The following is a 20373-nucleotide window of genomic DNA, read 5'->3' as shown; positions in this document are numbered from 1 at the left end:
GAGAGCACCAGGGACCCTCACAGCTGCTGCCTGGCCCTGCCACTCCCACCGCGCAGCTGCCGTGGGTACAGAGCACGGATCCTGCCCTTGGCCAGGCCCCCCTTCCCCCAGCTGAATTCCTGCTCCTGCGCGGAGCTGCCTGTGCACCCTGACACTCCCCAGCACCTCCCCAGGTACCCAGAGCTCGGTTGTGCTGCAGGGGTTCGGGGTGGCCTGGCACCCAGGTGCTCTGGCTGATACGTGCCACAGCTGGATGGTTGGCCCAGGGGGCCCCGGGTGGCTTGCTGCCGTGGAAGCATAGCTCCCCTGTGCCTCCCAGAGCTGGGCCCCAGCTGCACCTGCCTGTACTATGGGCCTCATGCTGGGCATGGGGGGAGAAGGAAATAGTGCCATCTGGCTCAGGGAGCGAGCGAGGCCAAAGTGCGCCTGGAGCAGCACATAACGCACACAGGTGCTGGGCGAGCTGCCCGTGCACCCGCCCTGCCCCCTGCGGCACCGTGATGTCCTCAGACCTGGCCCTAGCCCCGGGAGCTGCCAGCTCTGGGGAGGCTCCTCAGTACCAGCCCCAGCGCCCGTCCAGGCCAGCCCTCTCCCTGCACCTCGGCCAGTCTCCGCATGCGGCAGTGGCTGGCAGCGTGTGCTCCTGGCACCGACGTTCTGCAGCCTCCTCCCCCCAGGTCCCTGTGCCACCCTGCACCCGGTGTCTCTTTAACAGCAGCCCTTGGAGTTTGGTTCGCTGTGCTTGTGCTGCATGCCCTGCCTGCCTGCGGCCTGGCCGTGCTCGCACCCTTTCCCATCCCCACCACGCTGTGCTTGTACCCACGCTGCTCTGCATTTCCTTCCTTTGGGGCCAGCTGGCAGCAAGCAGGGTCAGAAAGTCAAGGGGCAGGAGCTCCCCACCCCTGGCATGCCCAGTGTCCCAGCATGAGCTCCTGGCCCTCGGGGGAGGCCTGCCTGGGATGGACGGGGGGGAGGTGCTGGGACTTGGCCCATCCCACAGGGACACCCGGGGAGGGAGCTCTGCTTTCTGGCCTCTGCTTTTTCTGCTGGGGCCTGTGGGAAGCCTGGGGCTGAGCCTGGATTGTGCCATGTCCCCTGGAAGGACACGGGTCTGTATGTGGGCCTGCTGCCTGTAGGATGAGGCAGGGTCCTGAAGGCTGGGGTGGTTTAGTCACTGGCCCTCTGGAAGCTGGTGGCTGCTGCCAGCGAGTGGCAGTGCCTCCTGGCTTGTGTGCCCTGGTTGCGAGTGCGCAGGCTGGCCCCGGCCGGGCTGGGGCTGCATTACAGCCTCACGAGTCCCGGTAGGATTTCACGGGAGCCTCTCGGGTCTGGAGAGGCATGCAGGGGGCTCGGGGTGGAGGGGGCAGGTCCACTCCAGCTCCCACCTGCCTGGCCTCCACGTGAGACTGTGTTGGAGCCGGGGCCCCGGCTGTGCGCTGCCGAGCTGTGGCTGAGGGTCCCTGTATCCCGGCTGCCAAAGCCCTGCTCACGTGTGGCTCTGAGCCGAGCGCCGCCTGGCCTGGCCTGGCCTGGCCTGGGGAGGGGGCGCTTGGAGCCCATGCTCCAGGCCACGTGGCACCATCCAGGCTCAAGGGGGTGGGAATTGGGGCTGCTGGGTCTGGCTGCCGGCTCCCTGTTCCCAGTGGCTGTGGTTGGGTAACGATGGCGGCAGCCCTTCTGAATGGCTCGCTGACATGGAAGCAGCTATTCTGATTGGGTAACAGATGTGGCAGTAACCATTCTCATTGGGCAATGATGGCAGCAGCAATTCTGATTGGGTAACAGACATGGCTTGCTGCCCTTTTTCCAGCACCGGCCACTTTTTAATTTCTTCCAAAAATAAGACAATGTGTTTCCTCAGGTGAGGGCGTTGGGACAAGTGTGCGAGCTCTGGGGCACCAGATACACGTACACACAGCCTCCACGGCCAGTCATGCACAGCCATGACACATGCATTCATGCACAAGTGTAGCAATCTCTTATGCAGATCAGTGATGCACACCTAAATGTGCACGCACATACGGTCTGTGTGGCAGTCAGTGTGATGCACTGAGTCTTTGTCTGTCTCTTGCACACACGCCTCCAGTGTGACGGGAGCACACGCAGGCATTCACACACTGGAGAACCACTGGCTCACGGGTTGGGAATGGACAGCAGTGGAGTGGCTCCAGCCAGCCAGCCGGAGCCCATCTCACCCCACACTGAATTGTCACTTGTGCACGGTCGCGCTGGTGCCTGCCGAGCCAGGGTCTCGCATGGCATTGCGCTGTTTCGTTTGCACCCTCACCCTCTCACTCAGTCTACACACCCGTGCACATGGTCCCGTGCTGCCATCTCTTGCGTGTGCACACCCAGTCCTGCATGCTTCCCGCAGTCCCACACGTATGCACCTGTGCAGTGCACGCTCTGTCTCTGGCACACAACAGACTTGCTTGTCTCTGGTGCCTCCTGCCACCTGCCTGCTTCACTGTCGCCCCTCCCTCCTGTCCCAACATGCCCTGGGCACCCTGGGGCCTTCTCGCTTTGCTTTCTTGGCCTGAGCCAGCGGCGGGTGACGTAAAAGGCAACACGTTTCATGTAATTTCCAGGCCCAGCAAAGTAACCTTGTGCAAGTAGCTAGGAGCCTAGGCCGTGCTGTTCCTTTATCCCCCCAGCTCATCTTCACGCCTACGGCCACAGTCGCCACGGTGCAGCCCGAGAGCGGTGCAGCCCCCACCTCCCAGCCATCCACCACCACTGCTCAGGTGAGAGACCCCCTTGCCCTCCTGCCCAGACCCACTGAGCAGAGCAGGCCAGGGAGAAGCCTGGGTGCCCACAGAGCCGTGTTCCCGCCAGGTGGCGCCAGGGCCCGTCCGGCAGTGACTGTGGGGAGCAGGTGCTGGGGTGGGTGCCGGGGATGGGCAGAAGGGGTGGGTGTCCTGGGGGGGCTGAGTGGCTCCAGGGACCTTTCCCTTCTCGCCTGCTAGCCCCAGGCCAGCTGTGCTCAGGCGGGGCTGGCCCACGGCTGTCTGACTGGCAGAGGAGCGTTGGCACTTCTTGCTTCCATGCCGCCATCCTCAGGGTGGCCCCCGCAGCAGAGGCTACAGCGGCAGTGTGCAAGGGCTGGCCCCCTGCCCAGTGCCTCGTCAGGGACCCATGCCTGAAGGCAGTGCTGGCCTGTGCCTCCCTCTGAGCTTTCCCCACTCCCTTCCAGGTACAGAATTTGGCCATAAGAACTCAGCAGACAGTAGCACAAGGAGTGGCTTCCTCCCAAGCCCAGCAGCTCCCCACCCTGGCCATGAAGCCAGCACCAGGCAGCAGCCAGCCAGCCTCCAGCGCTTCTCAGGGCAAGGCCGCGGCTCAGGCACCCACCATGGGCTCCAAAGGTGGCCAGGCTGAGCAGGCGACGGAGCACCTTAAAAAGGGAGACAGTGTACCCAGCAGCGCTGACAGCCGGGGGCACCCCATGAACCGCACAGTGACACCGGTGACCAGCCACCCCCTCATTGCCCCAGGTAAGGCGCACAGCGTCCTGCAGGGCCCCCTCCCCCTTACATGACCACAGCTGGGTAGCTGCAGGTGTCAGGCTGCAGGGTGGTGGACCCACGGTATGTGGGGCAGGGCCATGCGGGGATGCCACGATGTCATGCGTTGGTAACTTCTGATGCTGGAGTTCTGTGTACCTGGGCTTTGCTGCAAGACAGGGGCCATCATGACTGCAGCAATGCTTGTGCCATGAGCAGGGCCTGAGGGTGGCACCGGGTGCTCATGCAGTTGTGCTGGTGATGAAGACCTGTAGGCCCTTACGGTTGCAGGGAGTCATGTGCCAGCTCTCTGCCTCTGCTCCTGGGAGAACAGCCTGGGCACAGCCACCCTGCCCCGCCAACATCCCCTGGCAGAGCTGCAGTATCAGTGTTGAAGTGAGGCAGGAGGCAGGGCAGAGGCACACCTTGTAGTCTAGCTAAGATACTCGTAGAGCACAAGTTTTTGTGAACTTGAGTTGCCTTCAGCAGACACTGGGCAAGGGCAGCACGGAGCGGTGTGTGCAGGGGGTGAGTGACTTGGATGCAAACGGTGGGAAAAGGGTGGAGAGAGGGGCATGACTTGTGAGGAGAGGCTGAGGGAACTGGGCTTATTTAGTCTGGAGAAGAGAAGACTGAGGAGGGATTTAATAGCAGCCTTCTACTCTCTGAAGGAAGGTTCAAAGAGGATGGAGCTGGGCTGCTCTCGGTGGGGGCAGATGACAGAACAAGGAGCAATGGGCTCAAGCTGCAGCAAGGGCAGTTTAGGTTAGGTATGAGGAAAAGCTTTCTTACGAGGAGGGTCATGAATGCCTCATGCCTCCTGAGGCTGGGGGGGCACGGCGACCACCCGGAGGCAGCGGCAGTGTCAGCAGTGGGGGGGCGGGTGGCAAGCAGTGACCCCCGGTGGCACCCAGTTTCAGGGGGTCTACTGCCAATCTTAGGGGGTGCACGTGAACCCCCATGTGTTGCCAAGGAGGAGGTGGTGAAGCACTGGAACAGGTTACCCAAGAGAGGTGGTGGAGTCTCCATCCTTGGAGGTGTTTAAGACCTGGCTAGACAAATCCCTGGCTGAGATGATCTAGTTGGGGCTGGTCCAGCTTAGAGCAGGAGGTTGGACTAGATGTGACCTCGTGAGGTCCCTTCCAGCCCTCCTGGTCTCTGATTCTGTGATGGTGCTGGGAGAAGCAAACGAGCAAAGAACCATCAGAGCAAAGGGTTACAGGAATTAATGCATGTTTAAGAGCCCACAGTCACTGTTTAAACCACAGCAACGCAGTCCAGTCTGCGGGTGACTTCTTGTCCTGCCATTACCCGTTCAAATTGGTGTTTAACATGTTGCTGCCTGAGAAGAGTCATCCTGAGGTCAGCACTGCAGTGCCCAGGGAGGTCGGAGTGTCAGGAGCAGGCCTGTGGGTCTTTGTGCGGCCCATGTCAGAGCCGTGTCCGTGCATTGTCAGAGATGGCCCCGTCCGTGTGGTGCAGACCGCAGAGCGGCTCTGAGCAGGTGCTGGTGCGCAGGCCGTTGGCAGAGGTGCAGGCGAACAAACCTCGGATGTTGTGTTCCTTGTTAGTCGGTCCAGTGATGACGTGGTCTGTATTGAAGTGGGGACCCAGCAGACATTTACATCCCCTGCAAGGCCTGATGTCTCGCTGGGGATGGGAGTCGGGTAGCCTGTTGCTGGAGAGATGTCATGTGAGGCTGGGGGCTGCCTGTCAGCCAGGACAGGTTTGTCCCCTGCGGTTACCATGAGATGGTTGTCCTTTGCCAGGAGGGGTCGGAGGCCATCAGTGATGTCTTTACCATGGCTGAGCAGCTGCATGGTAATTGCTGGCATCCCCACACTTCCCCGGCGGAGGCATAGCCGCAGCACTGGGGCCTAGTTACAGCTGTTCAGCTTTCACTTGCCGCTGGCCAAGAGTTCACACACGGGGAAGTCACCTAGCAGGGCACGGCTCCTTGGCGCTGGGGGCCTTCTGGGCTATTCTCCCCCAGGACTCAAGCGAGCATGTCCCAGGGCCCCTGGCTCCAAGCACAGCTAGAGAGAGGCCTCTGGGGGCTCCGTTCCCAGCTCCACGGTGCCCGAGCTGGGCGGTGGAGGCTGCCCTGGAGATGCTGCAGCCTGCGGGGCTGGGAGGCCACCTTTGTTCTCCAGCTAAGGGGTTTTTGGGACCCTGCTCCCTGCAGGGGAGACGGCCGTGATCCTGCTGTCCTCAGTTGTGGCCAGCCCCCTGGGGACCTTTTGTTTGCAGGGCTGGCCCCAGCCGTGGGGAGGTGTGGAGCTGGGGTGTGGCGCAAGGCCAGAAGCGTTTCTAGCACAAAAGAGCAGGCCTGTGTCAGCACCTGTCCAGCCAGGCCGTGATCTGCAGCCACGGGTGCAGGCTCTGCTGGCAGCCCCCCGGTCCCCCTCCCCGAGGCGGCAGGGCCTGGCAGCCCCTCTTCTGATGTGGTTGTGGGTTGCTATGGCACCAGTGGCCTTTGATACGAAGTATAAATAAATAAGGGCCTGGGCAGAGGAAGCTGCCGCAGCAGCAGGGAACTGCGGCCGGCGCTGTCGAGGCCCTGCCCAGCTCGCGGGGCTCTGGGCTGCAGGGGCCTGCGCTTCCTGGTGGCAGGCTGCATCTCCTCTCCACAGCCCGGGTCACGCTCCTGGCAGCTCAGCCAGGTCCAGCTTCCCCCGGCCCGGGTAGCAGCCCGAGCTATGCTTTGCCCCGGAGATGTCCAGGAGGAGGTAGTGCAGGGCCCAAACCATGGGCAGCAGTGGGAAGGGTCTGGGAGTGCCAGCTGCTTGCGCGTGCTCAGGTGTACCGAGAGCCGGCAAAGGGGTCCCTGAGCAACAGATGGCTGTCACTCGCTGCCCAGAGCTGCGGGCACAGAGCTGGCCGGCTTGCCCATGGCGCGGTGCCTTGCAGACAGATGGGCCTGGCTGCTCGTAGCCAGAGGCCTGGCAGGGTGATTCCTGGGAAATGCTGTCGCCACCGTCACTAATCCTCTGCACCTGACAGTCGGAGTGAACTCACAAGGCTGGAGAAACTGAGGCATGGAGAGAGGTATGAGTGGGCAGCGACATGGCCCACTCATGTTCCCAGGTTTCTGATGACTTGGAAGCAAATGATCCTGAATGCTTATACAGATCAGTAGCCTAGGAGGGAAAGCAGAAGATGGGGTGCTAGGTGCTGTCTGCTTTGGATCGCAGCTTGTGCTAGAGTAGGCTGACCGGTGTCTCTGCCCGTCTGTGACAGGCCATCTGCTGAGCCAGGTGAGCAACAAGAAAGAATGTGAATAGAAAGAAGTGAATGATAAGTAGTGACTGTTTTACAAGATGCCCCAGAAGCTGCAGCTCCACAGTCCTGTGCACATATATGTAAATCATGGGGAAGAGGGAGAGCTGATCGTGATGCACAGAAATTAGAAATTGGCAGTGGCAGAAAATTGATAAGGGAAACAAAAAACTAAAGGAGAAATCAAAGGCCAGAAGGGAACAGGGAGAGTAAGAGATTAAGGCATATTAAGAGGAGAAGGAACGGTTCTGTTGCTAGGTGCAAACGAGAGACTTGTCCCTAAGAACGTGGGAGAGACGGGATCATTAAATAGTATTTTTGTTCAGTATTTGAAAAGCAGCCAAGTGATGTAGCAAGGTGATCCGATGATGCTGACATACTGCAGCACCTGAGGAGAACGTTAACCGGCACCTCCTCAAGCGAGACATTTTCAGATCGGCAGTTCTCAGTAACTTGCATCTGAGAGTCCTAAAAGAGCCGGCTAGAGCACTCTGTGGATCATTGCTATTGATTTTCACCGTGCGTAAAACACTGGGAAGCTTGGAGGCTGGAAGAAAGCAAATGTGATGCTGGTATTAAAGAAGGGTGAACAGGGCAGGTCTGGATAATGACAGGCCTGTCAACCTGAGATCAGTCAGAGGCAGAGTAATGGAGCAGCTGATGTGGGACACAGCTGATGGAGAATTGAAGACAGATAGTATAATTGCAGCAAAGGAATGTGAGGGGATGAAAACGGATCCTGTCAAACCACCTTGCAGTGACAGGCCGGGTTGATGAAGGGAAGTGTTTGACTCGTGTCAGGCACCTGCCTTGGAAACACTTGGCAGTTTGATCAAGAAACAAGAGCTGCACAGCTGTGCTCGCTGCAGCTCGTAGTGCTATGTCTTGAGAACCAGCCAGCTTGCTGTGTGGGGCAAGCGTTTGGTGAGCGTGTCTGCCAGGGCCCCAGGGCCCCGCTCTTGCCTTGTGCTGTTCCCCATCCTAGCAATGCGGGAAGGACCCGTAGTCATCGCAGGCAGAACGCTGGGTGCAGCTGGATGTCGCCTTCGTGCCACCCTCAGGATGTTCAGGGCAGCATGGAGGCCAGGCAAGCAAACGTCCCTGCCCCTTGGCATGCCCTGGATGCCCAGGCATGTGACTGGGATGCGCTGGTAGGATTTTGTGCTGCTGTTTTCCAGCTGACATCCATTTAAGGCTTGAGAGTTCAGGCATCCTGGAGCTGCTCACACTTGCCAGCTGCCTGGGAGGACAGGCACTCCTGGGGCTTCAGGGTCCCGATCCTGCAGGCCTGGGGCATGTGGGACCAGGCCCAGAGTGGCCCAGCTTGCTTGGGAGCTGGCTGGGAGCTGTCTCTTTGGATGCTGCTGACGGTAGCCACACAGCTAAGAACAGGTGTGCAGGCCTTTCCCCAGGAGACAGGGATTCGGGAATGATGGGGGACAAAAAGGGCTCATGTGATTCCTGCCAAGCAGGCGTCTTGGGCTGTGCAGGCAGGTCATGTTCCCTCTGGGACTGGCCCCGGTGCAGCGACAGCTGGATTCTGGGACCGGGCCGGTGTGTAGGTGACAACGGGGCATTTTTCTCCAGGTTCTGCTTCTGTTCAAGCCTGGATGAAGCTGGGGAAGCCCTGGGCCTGTTCTGTAGCAGAGGTCAGACGGGTTGGTCCTACATGAGCCTTCTGCCCCCCCTGGCTTGTGACTTCCCAGATCCAAGGCAGAAGCAGGCACAGACCTGCAGTGCTGCAAGTCCCTGCTTCCAGCACTGGCACCCTGGCTGTGGTTGTCTTCCTCCACCAGGCCAGGATCCCTGGGCAGGAGAAAAGGGCTACGTGGGGAAAAAGGGAAAGGGTACGTAGACCCCAGCTCCTTCCCTGGGAGCTGCTATGGTCACTCTGATGGGAGTGTCTATCTAGACCACTTCCAGGACAGACCTGCATTGCTTACAGTGTCACACATTTTATACTGCCAGCAGCTGATGGTGATGTCTTCGCAGCTCCATGGGGAAAGTCTGCTTTGGGCAGAGCCAGCCAGGAAGCTGTGCACCGGGTGGGGAAAGCCAGGCTGCCCTAGGGGTGGCGGTTTGGTTGTTTCCCAGCGTCCTTGCCCCCTGCCCTGCATGGCTGAGGTCCAGTGCCGTGGGACCTGCTGGAAGTGCTTGGCTCAAGCCCCAGGCAGTGCCCAGCAGTGGAGGCAGGTCTGAGAGCAGCCAGCCCATGTGCTCCTGGGGACTGGGGACCAGACCTTTCAACAGGGGTGGGTAGGCTGAGCTGGGTGCTGCAGGCCCGGGAGGGGAGCCAGGCTGCGGTGCCTTGGTCCTGGAGACTGTGCTCCGGCTGGAGGGCGCTTGAGGGCCTGTCTGGCAGGGAGGGGTCGGCCGCTCCCGCTCCAGCTCTGTGCAGGCTTTGTCCCCAGGCTGGGCTGGCTGACGGGTATCTGGTTTCTCGCTGGCTCCCTCCCCCTCCCAGCCGGCAGCTTTGGGGGAAACCACTATCCCTCCCCCCACCCCTGCCATTTCCATGGTAACGGGGTTTTTAGGCTTCCAGTAGAAAGGCCAAATCTGCATTTAAAAAGCTGGGGGAGGATGTGAGCGGAGCAGGTGGCAGCTGCTGGGAGGCCAGAGCCAAAGGGCCCAAACCAGGCCTAACCCCAGCGCTGACCTCCAGGGAGCTGCACCTGCCCCAGGGCGGGGAGGGGCGCTGGCAGGGACGGCCCTGGGGGAACCACTGCTCAGCTGATGCCTGGGCCCGGGCCCTGGGCCACTGCAGCCAGACCCCTGAACCCTGCAGCTCTGTTCTGGGCTGGGCTGGGCCCTGCGCAACTGCAGCCAGGTCCAGACGAGAACAGAGCTTGCAGGGAGCGCTTGCCGGCTGGACTCGGCTCTGGCTGGCACTGGCCCGGGGGCACAGTGGGGGCTGCGTTGCCCAAGCTCCTGGGTCCTGGGCTGGCATGGGCCTGCTGCAGAAGCAAGCGCCCTCGAGAGTGAAGGCTGCGGCAGGTGCAGAGCGCAGGGCTGGGGAGCGGTGGCTGGGGGCTGGTGTGGCATGGATGTGGGGAGCGTGTGAAATGGGGACTGGGCGCAGTCGGGGTCTGATGGTGCTGCTGCCTGCAGCCCCTGCCGAAGGAGTCGAGCCTGGAGCAGTGGGGCCATGTCAAAGGCGGCTCCTGGGAGAGGTTCCCTCAGCCCTGTCTTGTGGGGGGATCACTGCTCAGAGACGGGTCCCAGGTCCCCATCTCTCCTCAGGGCTCCTCCTCCAGTGGGCTGCAGCAGCACAGGGCCCCATGCACTGAGGGAGGCGGACATAACCAGGGACCTTGGGGTCCCTGCTCCACCCCTCCCTGGCCGAGCGCCCCGGCAGAGGAGTGGGTCTGGCTGCAGGCAAGCTCCAAGGCTGCGGGCACAGCTCAGCCCAGGCTTGCTGTTCAGGAGCTGCAGGCTGGGGGTGCAGCCTGGCAGAGGGGCAGGGAACGGCCCACCTCTGGTTCCGGGACGGCCACAGCTCTGGGCCCAGATCTGCCCTTTGACTAATCCCTGGCCCCTTCTCCTTCCACGCCTCCCCCATCCCCGTGGCTCAGGCTGGGGCTCCCCAGAGTCAGCTACAGCAGCCAGCCAGGCCTCGGGTGGGTTGATGCTGGACTGGAAGCGCCAGCCCCGGCACGGAGGCTGCATCTGCTGCAGTTAGTTCCCGGTGGCTGGACAATTGTGCATCTTGGGGGCGGGCAGCAGTGCAGGGAGAGCCAGAGCAACCCGAGTACAGGCAGCCCCTGCCCGAGATCCCAGCGCAGCTGTAACCCTTGCAGTGCTCGGGCGCATCTGCACAGCCTCCCCAAGCCTGACTGATGCTGGCTGAGCCCAAGCAGCGCTGGGACAGGGAAGCTTTCCCTGGGATCCAGTCTGATGCCCTGGGGAGTGGAGGTCAGAGGCCTCTCCTGCAGCTCCTTGTCCCTTGGGGAGGCCCCAGCCCCTCCCACATCCCCACTTGGGCCTCACACGCCAGCTCCTGTCCCTTTGCTGCCACCCACCTGCCCTGGGCCTCTCCTCCAGCTCCATAGAAACCTGCTCTCACCAGCCAGGGAAGATGGGGGTCTCATGGGGACCCTACTGGGTTTTCAAAGTATCTCCCAAGTACCCTGAATCCCCATAGCCTCTGTGGGATGAGACCGCTCCGTTATCCCCATTGCACAGGTAGAGGAACTGAGATAGAGCCGCCCTGCCCATGGTCCCACCATGGTTAGCACTGGTCTCCCACCACCAGGGCTTTGCTCAGCCCCTGCTCCCCTGACAGCTCTCGCACTTGGCTTGGTGAGCAGGTGAATGTGCCAGCCGTGAGTGTGGGGTGCCCTGTGTGTGGGGTCTCGGGTGCAGTGGCCTGTGTTGGCGGGTGCTGGGTGGGCAAGCCTGGAGGAAGCTGATGCTCTGCAAGTGTGTGATGGGCCAGTGACAAGGGTTCTGTGCTGTGCTTCCCTGCAGCCTACGCCCAGCTGCAGCCCCACCAGCTCCTGCAGCAGCAGAAGCAGATCCAGCACCAGTTTGTGATCCAGCAGCAGCAGATCCAGCCCAGGCCTCAGCCTCAGCTCATCCAGGGCGGTGCCAGCACCTCACCCCAACTCCAGCCACTGCCCTCGCCCACGCCCAGCCTGGCTGTGCAGCCCAGCCCGCAGGTCCAGCTCCAGGGCCACGGTGCCCCACAGGCCCAGGCCTCTCTTCCCCACCCGCAGCCGTGCCAAGCCTCCAGCCAGCACAAACCCAGCACCAGCCAGCCCTGCCCACCTACCCCGCACGTCCCTGGGCTCCAGGCCGTGGGCCCAGCACCACCCGGGCCGGAGGGCGGGACCCAGAATGGACACCCTGGGTGCCTGAACCATGCTGCACCGCGCAAGTTCCAACACACCTCGGCCGTGATCCTGCAGCTGCAACCTGCCGTGGGCACGGTGAGTCCGGGCAGGGCAAGGACAGTGGCACTGCCTGCCTGAAACAGGAGACTGGATGTGCAGGTTAATTGTCTGGGGGCTCCTCTAATTCAAAGGAGGAAATGGGGTGGGGGTGAAATGGATTCCCCTTTGCTTGATGACTACCAGCAGCTGCAGCATGTCCTCACTTGCTTCCTGCCCTGCGCGGCTGTGGGGCAGCCCTGCTGGCTGCTCAGCACTGCGTGGGAGGGAGCCTGCAGTCCAGAGCCGCGTGACGTGGCCCCTGTGCGTGCGCGTGTGTGCGAGCGCTGGGATCCCCTGAGGACTCTGCGCACGGGCTGCCTGACACTGCCTCTTGCCTCTCCCAATAGCCGCAGCTCGGCATCCCGGAGAACTCCAGGAAGGACGTTCTTCCTGCCGATAAGAGCTCGGAGAGCCTGCCAGCGCAGCAGCAGCAGCAGCAGGCAGCTGCCCCAACGCCCCCGGCCGTGGCCCCGGCCCCAGCCCCGGAGGGGACAGAGTGCAGCCGGCCCCCGGCTCCCGGTAAGGAGCGTTTGTTGTGCACGGAGCAGGGGCGGGTGGAGCTGTCTCAGCGACACTGTGACGGCCTCGGGCCCGGTCTAGGAGACGTCACGTGTCCGCTCAGCAGGGAGGTGCACAGGCTGGTGAGGAAGTGGGTCAGGGCGGCTTGGCTGGGAGGGCTTGGAGGAGGGAGGTGTTCTCACAGCCCGGTCTAGCTGTTTTCTGGGCATGCCTGTGGCGTAAACAGTGCCTGCAGGCCTGGTGGGGAGAGATGCGTGAGGGCATGGGCCGTGCTGGGCCGAGGGGTGGGCTGCATGGCACAGGGCACCATAAAGATGCCTGCCCTTGCCAAGCTGGTGAGCGGGGGTGGGCAGGGCAGGCCCATGGTGCGGAGCATAACGGATGGCTGCATCTTGGCATACCACAGCCCTGGCTGCCTTGGGGCCCTTCCAGCCCGTGGAGTGCCCTTTTCTTGTCCTGGCTGAGCTCCAGGGGTATAGCACCAAAATCAGCCCATGGCAGAAGGAGGGTGGGAGCTGCCAGCAGGCAAAGGAAGGGAAAGGAGACAGGCCAGGAGGCTGCCCCACCAGGCATGTTCTGTGTGGAAAGCTTTGCCCTGATGCGAGGGGGCAGAGGAGGTATGTGTGGACATGGGCACTGGCACTTCCTGACAGCCTCGGGGGCCCCAAGGACAGGGGAGCCTTCTGAGCTGGCCCTGGGCAGTGGCGTGGAGTGACCTGTAAGTATGTGTTGCTACGCGCGCTGCCCCTCTGGCCCAGCACTAGGCAGGAACTCGGTATGTTTGCCCAGCTGGAGCAGCACCGTGGCCCAAAACTTGGCACGGGCACCCTACACTGAATGCACCCGGAGGCAGCAGCACGCCTGCAGCCGAGGCCATGGCACAGTTTGGGGCAGGCTTTGCTGGGGGCCCGCAGGCTGCGTGTTGCCCAGACAGTGGCACTGTGGCTTGTGAGTGACGGCAGCAGTACGGAGGCCCTGGCCTGGCCGTGTGGGGTTGATGCTGGGTGCGGCACCAGCTCGCAGCAGCAGCCGGGAGCGTCCCGGCCTACGGCTGCTCTGGGAGCCGAGGCCAGACTGGGGTGTCGTGTCTGCCCTGCATCCGCCACGGGGGCATCCCACGAGCTGTGATGAACGTGCTGCACGGGGCCCCTGCCCGGAGCTGGTGGCTCCCCTGTGTGGGGCGGGCAGGTGGGGCAGAGGCATGTTGGTGCTGCGTCACTGTACAGCACTGTGGGTCTGCTCCCCAGGCTAGCCCACTTGGGTCTTGTTTTCAAGGCAGCGCAGACCAGGGGATCCTGAGGGTTGGCTTCAGCACCTCCAGCCACCCCAGCACTGCTGATGCACAGGGAGTGACTGGGCACGGGTCGTGGGCCACACACGTGGTGGGGCAGCATGGGGTGGGGGCTCGCGGATGCCAGGAGGGCAGGAACTGGCTGTAGGAGCTGTCAGCCCAGAACAGTCAGCCGTCCTCTTGCCAAGGCAGAGGATGGGCAGTGTGACGGCTCCCCCCAGCAGGCAGCTGGCATGTGCCCTCGGGCAAGCAGCTTGCTCTGCTGGGCGCTGCTGCCCTCATTTTGTCTCCTAACACCTGATCCTTCCCAGCCATGCTAACTGTGGCTGGCTGACGAGCCAGGCACGGAAATGTCACGTCCCTGCTGCCAGCCCGCCCTGAGTGCCCACACTTGTGGTGCCAGTGGCGCTGCCTCATTAATGCCATCTGCCCGCTCAGCAGAGCTGCCCCCCGAGACGCGGAGCCCCCGGGCCAAGCTCCTGTCTGCAAAAGGCCCGGTGCGGCACAGGCTCGTCATTGTTCCCGTTCAGGGTCACTGGCCTCCATGGTCTCCGGGGCTTCCCCCGGAGCAGCCTCGCCCTGCCCTGCCGGAGACGACGCAGGCCGGCGGGGGCGCGGCGCGGGGCCCAGTGGGCAGGGGGCGGGGGCCGCGCAGCCCCCCGCGCGCCTTGCGCCCCGCTCCTCCCCCAGCCCGGTTTCAGCGCAGGCCCGCGCAGCCTTCCTGGGCCTCCGCGCGGGTGCCTCGGCCGCAGGAGCTGGCGCGGGTGGGGCCGGACGGAGCTGGCGCGGCGGGGCGGGGCCGTACAAAGCGCAGCCGGAGCCGCCCGCCCCGCCCCGGCCTCCGGGCGCAGCCGCAGCCGCTGCCGCAGCCGCACTCGCATTGTCTCGGCCGCCCCCGGCCCGCCCCGCCCCGGTCCGGTCCGGCGCCGCCTCTTTGTGCGGGCGCGGGCCCGCCCTTTGTCGGCGCGCGGCGGCGGCGGCGGGATCGGTATCGGCGGCGGCATGGGGCCGGGCGCGGAGCCGGGGCCGGGCCGGGGGCCGCGGCTGCGCGGGGGCTGCCCCCGGGCCGGAGCGACGCGGCTGCGCCCCTGACTCGCAGGTCGGTGCGTGCGGGGCGGGCCTGGGCCGGGGCGGCGGGAGGGGGCGCGGGCCGGGCCGGGCCGGGGCTCCGGCGCCCTTTGTTCCCGGCGCGGCGGCGGCCGTGGTGCGGCGGGGAGCGCCCGGCCCATTGTTCTCGGCGGCTCCGCTGCCGGCCGCCCTGCCCGGGGAGCCGCCCCGAGGGGCTCGCACCCGCCGGCGCCTCGGGCCTGCCCCCTGTGCTGCCGGGTCCCCGCCGCCGGCCGCTTCCGCAGGAGCTGCAGCTGCGCCGGCCCGCGGGCAGGCCCAGCCCGAGCGAGCATGCGCTGCTGCTCGAGGACGGGTGGTTGCTGGGGAGGCCGGGGGGACCGGCCGCGGGGCGCGGGGCGCGGGCCGGGCCCGTGCTGGGGGAGGGTGGGGCCCCCAGCCGGGTCTGCCTCCGCGTGCGGGCGTCCTGTTGCGCCCAGAGAGGGGGCGGCCGATGGCCCGGGGCGGGGTGGGGGGATGTGGCTGTGCGCCAGCCTCCTACGCTGCTGGGCCCTGTACGGCTGTGCCGCCTGCGTGACTTCTCCTGCCGCTTCCTCTGCGGGCTTCGGGCACGTCTCAGCTGGCCGCCCCGTGGATGCAGGGTAGGGCAGAGCGCTCTTGCATGTAGCAGCCTGACTCTGCCCCTGCTCCCCCTGGCACTGCTGGCTAGGGGCAGGGCCAGAGGCCATGGCCTGGGGCGATGGGATAGCCTGGCCCTAAAGGGAGATGCCTGCCTGCTCCGTTGTCTGGGACCTCCCTGGGCTCGGCCATGCATTCGCTCCTCTCCAGCCCTTTTCATGGACCTGGCCCCAGGTCAAGTCAGGGGGCAGGGTCCTGACCTGGCTGGCCCCATGCAGCACAGAGCTCCCCTGTGGAGCAGGCCATGTCCCACTGCCCTGGAGCAAGCTTGGGGCGCTGCCAGGGTGAAAAGGGGTGGGATGCTGGATGTGCTGAGCTGCTGGGAGCCCGGCCTTGGGGCCTCTCCCTTGGGTGGCTGCAGTTGTTGGCAACCAGGGGTGGTTGGCATTCGCGGGCGCCTGCGAGCCATCCCCTGCCCCCTCACCCCCGGGCTGGTAGGCAGGGTGCGACAGGGCTGCTGGCCCGTGCTGGTGCGTCTTGGCCTGTTTCCTGCAGCACTTGGGGTCCTGAGTCCAGCTCCTTGGGATGCGGCAGTCAGCTGCGCACAGCCCTCCCCACGCCCCCCCTCGTGCCTGGGAGCATCCCAGCTGCGTGGAAGCTTGCGCTCTGCATTGACTCTGCCCGTGGGGGTCCTCGGAGAGCATTCAGCGCCGCACAATCTGCTCTGTGTTGCCAGCCCAAGGACGGCCCCATGTGACTGGCGCAGCTCGGCCATTCAGCCGGGCGGGCGGCGGGCGGGGGAGTCAGCTGTATGGTAATGGCTGTCCCGGTCTCAATGGCACCGGCTGCTGATCTGTCTGAGACTGACTGCGCCCGCGAGGGGAGTAGGGTGAGAGCAGCAGGCACAGCCCCCTCTGCTTCCATCTTCACCCATGTCCTCCCCGAGGGTGCTGGCCTTAAGGTGCCTCTCCTGCCTTGTGCGGGACAGCGGTGTGCCCCCGGGCATGAGCTGACCGTGGTCTCCCCTTGCAGAGCCAGGACAGGACCGTGTTCATGCCCAGAGTGACCCCAGCAGCCCCGGCATGACATCAGGGAACGGAAACTCTTCTTCTACGGTTGCTGGCACTGCCCCCCAGAATGGTGAGAATAAACCACCACAGGCCATTGTGAAACCCCAAATCCTGACGCATGTTATCGAAGGGTTTGTGATCCAGGAGGGGGCAGAGCCTTTCCCGGTACGCACCGTCTTCTTTTCCCCGTTTTATGTTGTCTTGTTTTGATGTTCTCGGCTTGCTGCGCGCGGGTGTCTCTGGCTGTTCTGGTAGCGATGGCAGCAGAGCCCCTGGGAGCCCTCGGGCCCCGCAGCCCAGCTCGCTGCATGCCTGGCGGTGTGGGCCTCCCTGGGGCTGGGGGACCTAGTGGCTAGAGCACGGGACTGGGAGTCAGGGCTCCTGGGTCCTATTCCCAGCTCTGCCATGGCTTGTTCGGGGGTGACCTGAGCACATTGCTGAGGCTTTTGTGGCCTCTGAGCGCGGGGGCTGGAAGTTTGACATCTCAAGCCCCTTTCCGGGGAGGGGGTTGCATGCCCGCAGCTTTTGCGCTCTCCTGTGAGAGTCGGGGTCCTCGGCACCTGCATGCGTCTTGGCCTCGTGGTCTCAACTGCTCTGTACTTCTGCTCCCCTGTGTAAGCCCTGGGAGGTGCTGAGTCCACCTGGCTATAGGGAGGCAGGGATGGAGAAGTTCACCCCAAGCCAGGGTCTGCAGAGTGCCTTGGGACCCAAGGGCTTTGGCTGCTGTAGAGCAAAGTACTGGGTGAGGCCGTCTAGAAGCAGGGGAAGGCAGAGCCCGGGGCGGCCGGTTCTGTGCCCGTTTATTCTCATGCGCAGTGCTCGTCCCCTAGCCTGGGGGCACTTTGGGCCCTGCGTCCCACCTTGCAGAGCAGCGCTGTTTGTGTACGGCCTGATCCCCTCTTGGCCGAGGTGTTAGGGTGCTGCAGCCCTGGTGCCCCCACACTTCCCAGCACTGCCTCGGGGGCGGGCAGCAGCCCTGTGGGGAGTGTGGTGGCAGCCTCCCGTCTTCCTCCAAGAAGCCAGGGTGGGAGCCTCGAGCACAGTTCCCTGCCTGGGTCCGGGAGCTGGGGCCATCGACCTCAGGTGCCACGGCCTGCGCTGTCTGCATGCTCTAAGGCCGTGGCAAACTGGAGTGCAGGCAGCTGGCTGGGGCCATGTGCCCACACATGGCAGGTGAAGCGGGGAAGCTGAGCTGGCTTGAACCAGAGCCCCAGGCCTGGGCAGCTGAGCAGAGCAGCCTCTACGCAGGGTGTAGAGTTGCCTGCGCACCAGAGCAGCCAGGCTTACCTTTGAACCAGGGCAGGGCTGGCAGCTGCAGTTCGGGGCTTGTCTCGGGCAAGGCACCTTGCCACTGACCCACAGCCAGCGGTGGGGGCAAGGGGCGTGATGGAGACGGCCTTCTCAGCTGTAGAACAGGGGCCATGCATTCCCTGTGGCTGCAGTCGGTCTGTCTGCTGCCTGCCGTGCCAGGGCCGTGTGTTCCCACATCAGGGCTAGAGGCTAAGCACCCACCTCCCACCCTGCTAGCAGTTCTTGTGCCACAGACCTCTGCTGTCTGCGGCCGGTGGCTGGGGTTCTAGTCTGGGAGCCCCCAGCCCTTCAGCTGAGCCCCGTGGGGTGCTGGCCCACAGCTAGCAGGCAGGGGGAGGGGAGCAGTCTGACCCCGCCGCGTGCCTGGCTCTGCAGGTGGGGCGCTCCTCGCTGCTGGTGGGGAATCTGAAGAAGAAGTATGCGCAGGGCCTCTTGGCTGAGAAACTCCCACAGCAGGACAACACGACCACCACCGACTCAGAGATGGAGGAGCCCTACGTGCAAGGTAGGCCTTGGCGGGCAGGGCGCTGGGGCTGCTGGCGCTGGAGGAGGCGGGGCGGGGCGGCCTGCTCCCTGAAGAGCCTGGCAGCACTGATGTTAAGCCTCTCTCCCACCCCGCTGGTGGGCTGCTACCGGGCCTGTGTTCCTGGGCAGGGGACCCGAGGCCCAGCACGGCAGAGGGGAAATGAAGACAGCCAGGAGGGAGCAGTGATGGGAGCCGTAGTCCTCACCTGGCTCCATGGTGCACTTGGGCACCTCGGGCAGGCTGTCAGTAACTCTCAGCCTCCCCATGGCCTGTGCTGTGCTGCTCCCACAGAGCATGTGGCTCCAGGGCCCTGCTGCAAAAAGCAGGACACAGCACCCTGAAGCTGGGCCAGCTGCTCTGTGTTAGGGGTGGGGGAGACTTTGGGGCTGCCGAGGCAGCGGTGAGGGCCCCTGCGTGCTGTGGCTCAGAGCTGAACTCTCTCATGTTCCCCCAGAGTCCAAAGAGGAGGGGACCCCTCCGAAGCTGAAGTGCGAGCTGTGCGGTCGTGTCGACTTTGCCTACAAGTTCAAGAGGTCCAAGCGCTTCTGCTCTATGGCCTGTGCCAAGAGGTACCTGCCCCCAAGCCTCTCCTCTGGCCCAGCACAGGTCCCTGCATGCCCCTTGCCCCATCAGCCCTGGGGCCCTTGTTTCTCCTGCTGGCCCAGGGCAGCAGTGTTGGATGTGCAGACCCGGGGCTGGCGTGCAAGGCGTGGGTTGGGGCCCGTGAGGCTGGGCCTGTTGCTGACCTGCCCTGGCTTCCCCCGGCAGGTACAACGTCGGGTGCACGAAGCGCGTGGGGCTCTTTCACCCTGACCGCAGCAAGCTCCAGAAGCCCGGGGGACCCCAGCATGGGCGCCGCCGCACCTGCAAAAGCGCCCTCCCCACCCTCAGCAAGGACACCAAGAAGCAGGTGAGTCTGCTGGGTGCTGGCATAGCCTCTGCTAAGGCAGCCACGATGTGGGAATCTGTTTCCCAAGCTCCTGTTGAGCTCTTGGTCTCACCATCGTGCATTCCTCCAGGGCCTATTCCTAGAGCCTGTCCTCAGCCCTTGGGCTCTGGGCTGCCTTAAGATCTATGGGCAGATTGGGGCCAGCAATGCTCTGTGCCTGGGCTGGCCAGTCCACAGTAGCAGAGGACCGGAGGGCACCTCCCCACCCTGTGCTTTAGCTGGAAAAGCCATCTTCATGATAGCAATGGCATAGGTCCCAGGGGCTGTGTCCCATGCCGCTGTGCCCACTTGGCTGCTCCCCCCAGGGCCCTGGCCTCCAGGTGGCAGGGGACTGGCTGGCACAGGGTGCTGTCTGCCCTTCCCCAAGGCTCAGCTCTCCCTGTGCCTTGCAGACCCCGGTGTCCCTCTCCACGGGTTCGGTGCCACTGTCCGTCACAGCGTCGCTCCAGCTAAGCCACGCCCAGGAGGACTCTAGCCGCTGCTCAGACAACTCGAGCTACGAGGAGCCGCTGTCGCCCGTCTCGGCCAGCTCGTCAGCCTCGCGCCGGCGCCAGGGTGAGCGCGACATGGAGCTGCGCGACATGGAGCTGCCCGACATGCACATGCGGGACCTGGTGGGCATTGGGCACCACTTCTTGCCTAGCGAGCCTACCAAGTGGAACGTGGAGGATGTCTACGAGTTCATCCGCTCCCTGCCTGGTAGGCACCCCTGATGTGTGGGCTGGCCCTGCTTCCCACCAGCCTGGGGTTATGGGTCCTGAGCCTGAGGGCCTGGAGGGCTGCTTCCCCGGTCACAGGAGACAGCACGGAGCTGTCCTGGGGGACTGGGGCTGGGAGCCAACGTGGTGAGGGCCAGATGAGCTGCAGACTGCCTGGCCCCCTCCTGCCCCACGTCCAAGAACTGACCGGGCTGGGAGGGCCTGTGGAGGTGTGGGGGATGCCTCCCTTGCCCCTCTGCTGCGTGCTGTCCCCTGAGCGTCAGGCTAGGCCATGGGGCCTCTGCTCCCTCTCCTGAGCCTGCATCTTGCCCGTACGATGTCTGCCAGCCCTTGCCAGTGGGATCCTGAACTTGCATGCCCAGCCCTGTGTGCTGCTCGCATTGTCCCCTCCATGCCACAGCTGCACAGTGCTGGTCCCCCTGCTTCGCTGATGGCGCAACGCAGTATGGCAGTGTTTGCCAGACCTGGAAACCTGGAGTCACAGCTGCCTCCCCTCAGCAGGGGACAGCGAGTCACAGGGCACCCTGCTTCCAGTCTGCACTCCAGCCTGGAGCCCCCAGACTCACTGCATCTAGAGCTAGTGCTGGCTTGA

At 64.0% G+C, this 20373-nt stretch overlaps 1 protein-coding gene across 1 annotated transcript in view; it reads left to right on the top strand.

The window, feature by feature from the left end:
• PHC2 (polyhomeotic homolog 2) overlaps nucleotides 1-20373 on the top strand; it is a 42634-nt gene that overhangs the window by 20616 nt on the left and 1645 nt on the right. Inside the window, exons 6-14 of the mRNA XM_090023590.1 lie at nucleotides 2655-2744; nucleotides 3194-3494; nucleotides 11250-11710; nucleotides 12061-12232; nucleotides 16239-16441; nucleotides 17963-18092; nucleotides 18568-18682; nucleotides 18882-19023; nucleotides 19455-19761. Coding sequence (XP_089879716.1) covers nucleotides 2655-2744; nucleotides 3194-3494; nucleotides 11250-11710; nucleotides 12061-12232; nucleotides 16239-16441; nucleotides 17963-18092; nucleotides 18568-18682; nucleotides 18882-19023; nucleotides 19455-19761 — 1921 coding nt within the window. The remainder of the gene's footprint in view (nucleotides 1-2654; nucleotides 2745-3193; nucleotides 3495-11249; nucleotides 11711-12060; nucleotides 12233-16238; nucleotides 16442-17962; nucleotides 18093-18567; nucleotides 18683-18881; nucleotides 19024-19454; nucleotides 19762-20373) is intronic.

This window comes from Crocodylus siamensis, chromosome 12 (assembly GCF_052110815.1).
Source record: "Crocodylus siamensis isolate JL-2025a chromosome 12, ASM5211081v1, whole genome shotgun sequence".
Classification (NCBI taxonomy): domain Eukaryota; kingdom Metazoa; phylum Chordata; order Crocodylia; family Crocodylidae; genus Crocodylus; species Crocodylus siamensis.
Note: the sequence above shows the minus strand (reverse complement) of the source record. Positions and strands in the feature narration are given on the sequence as shown.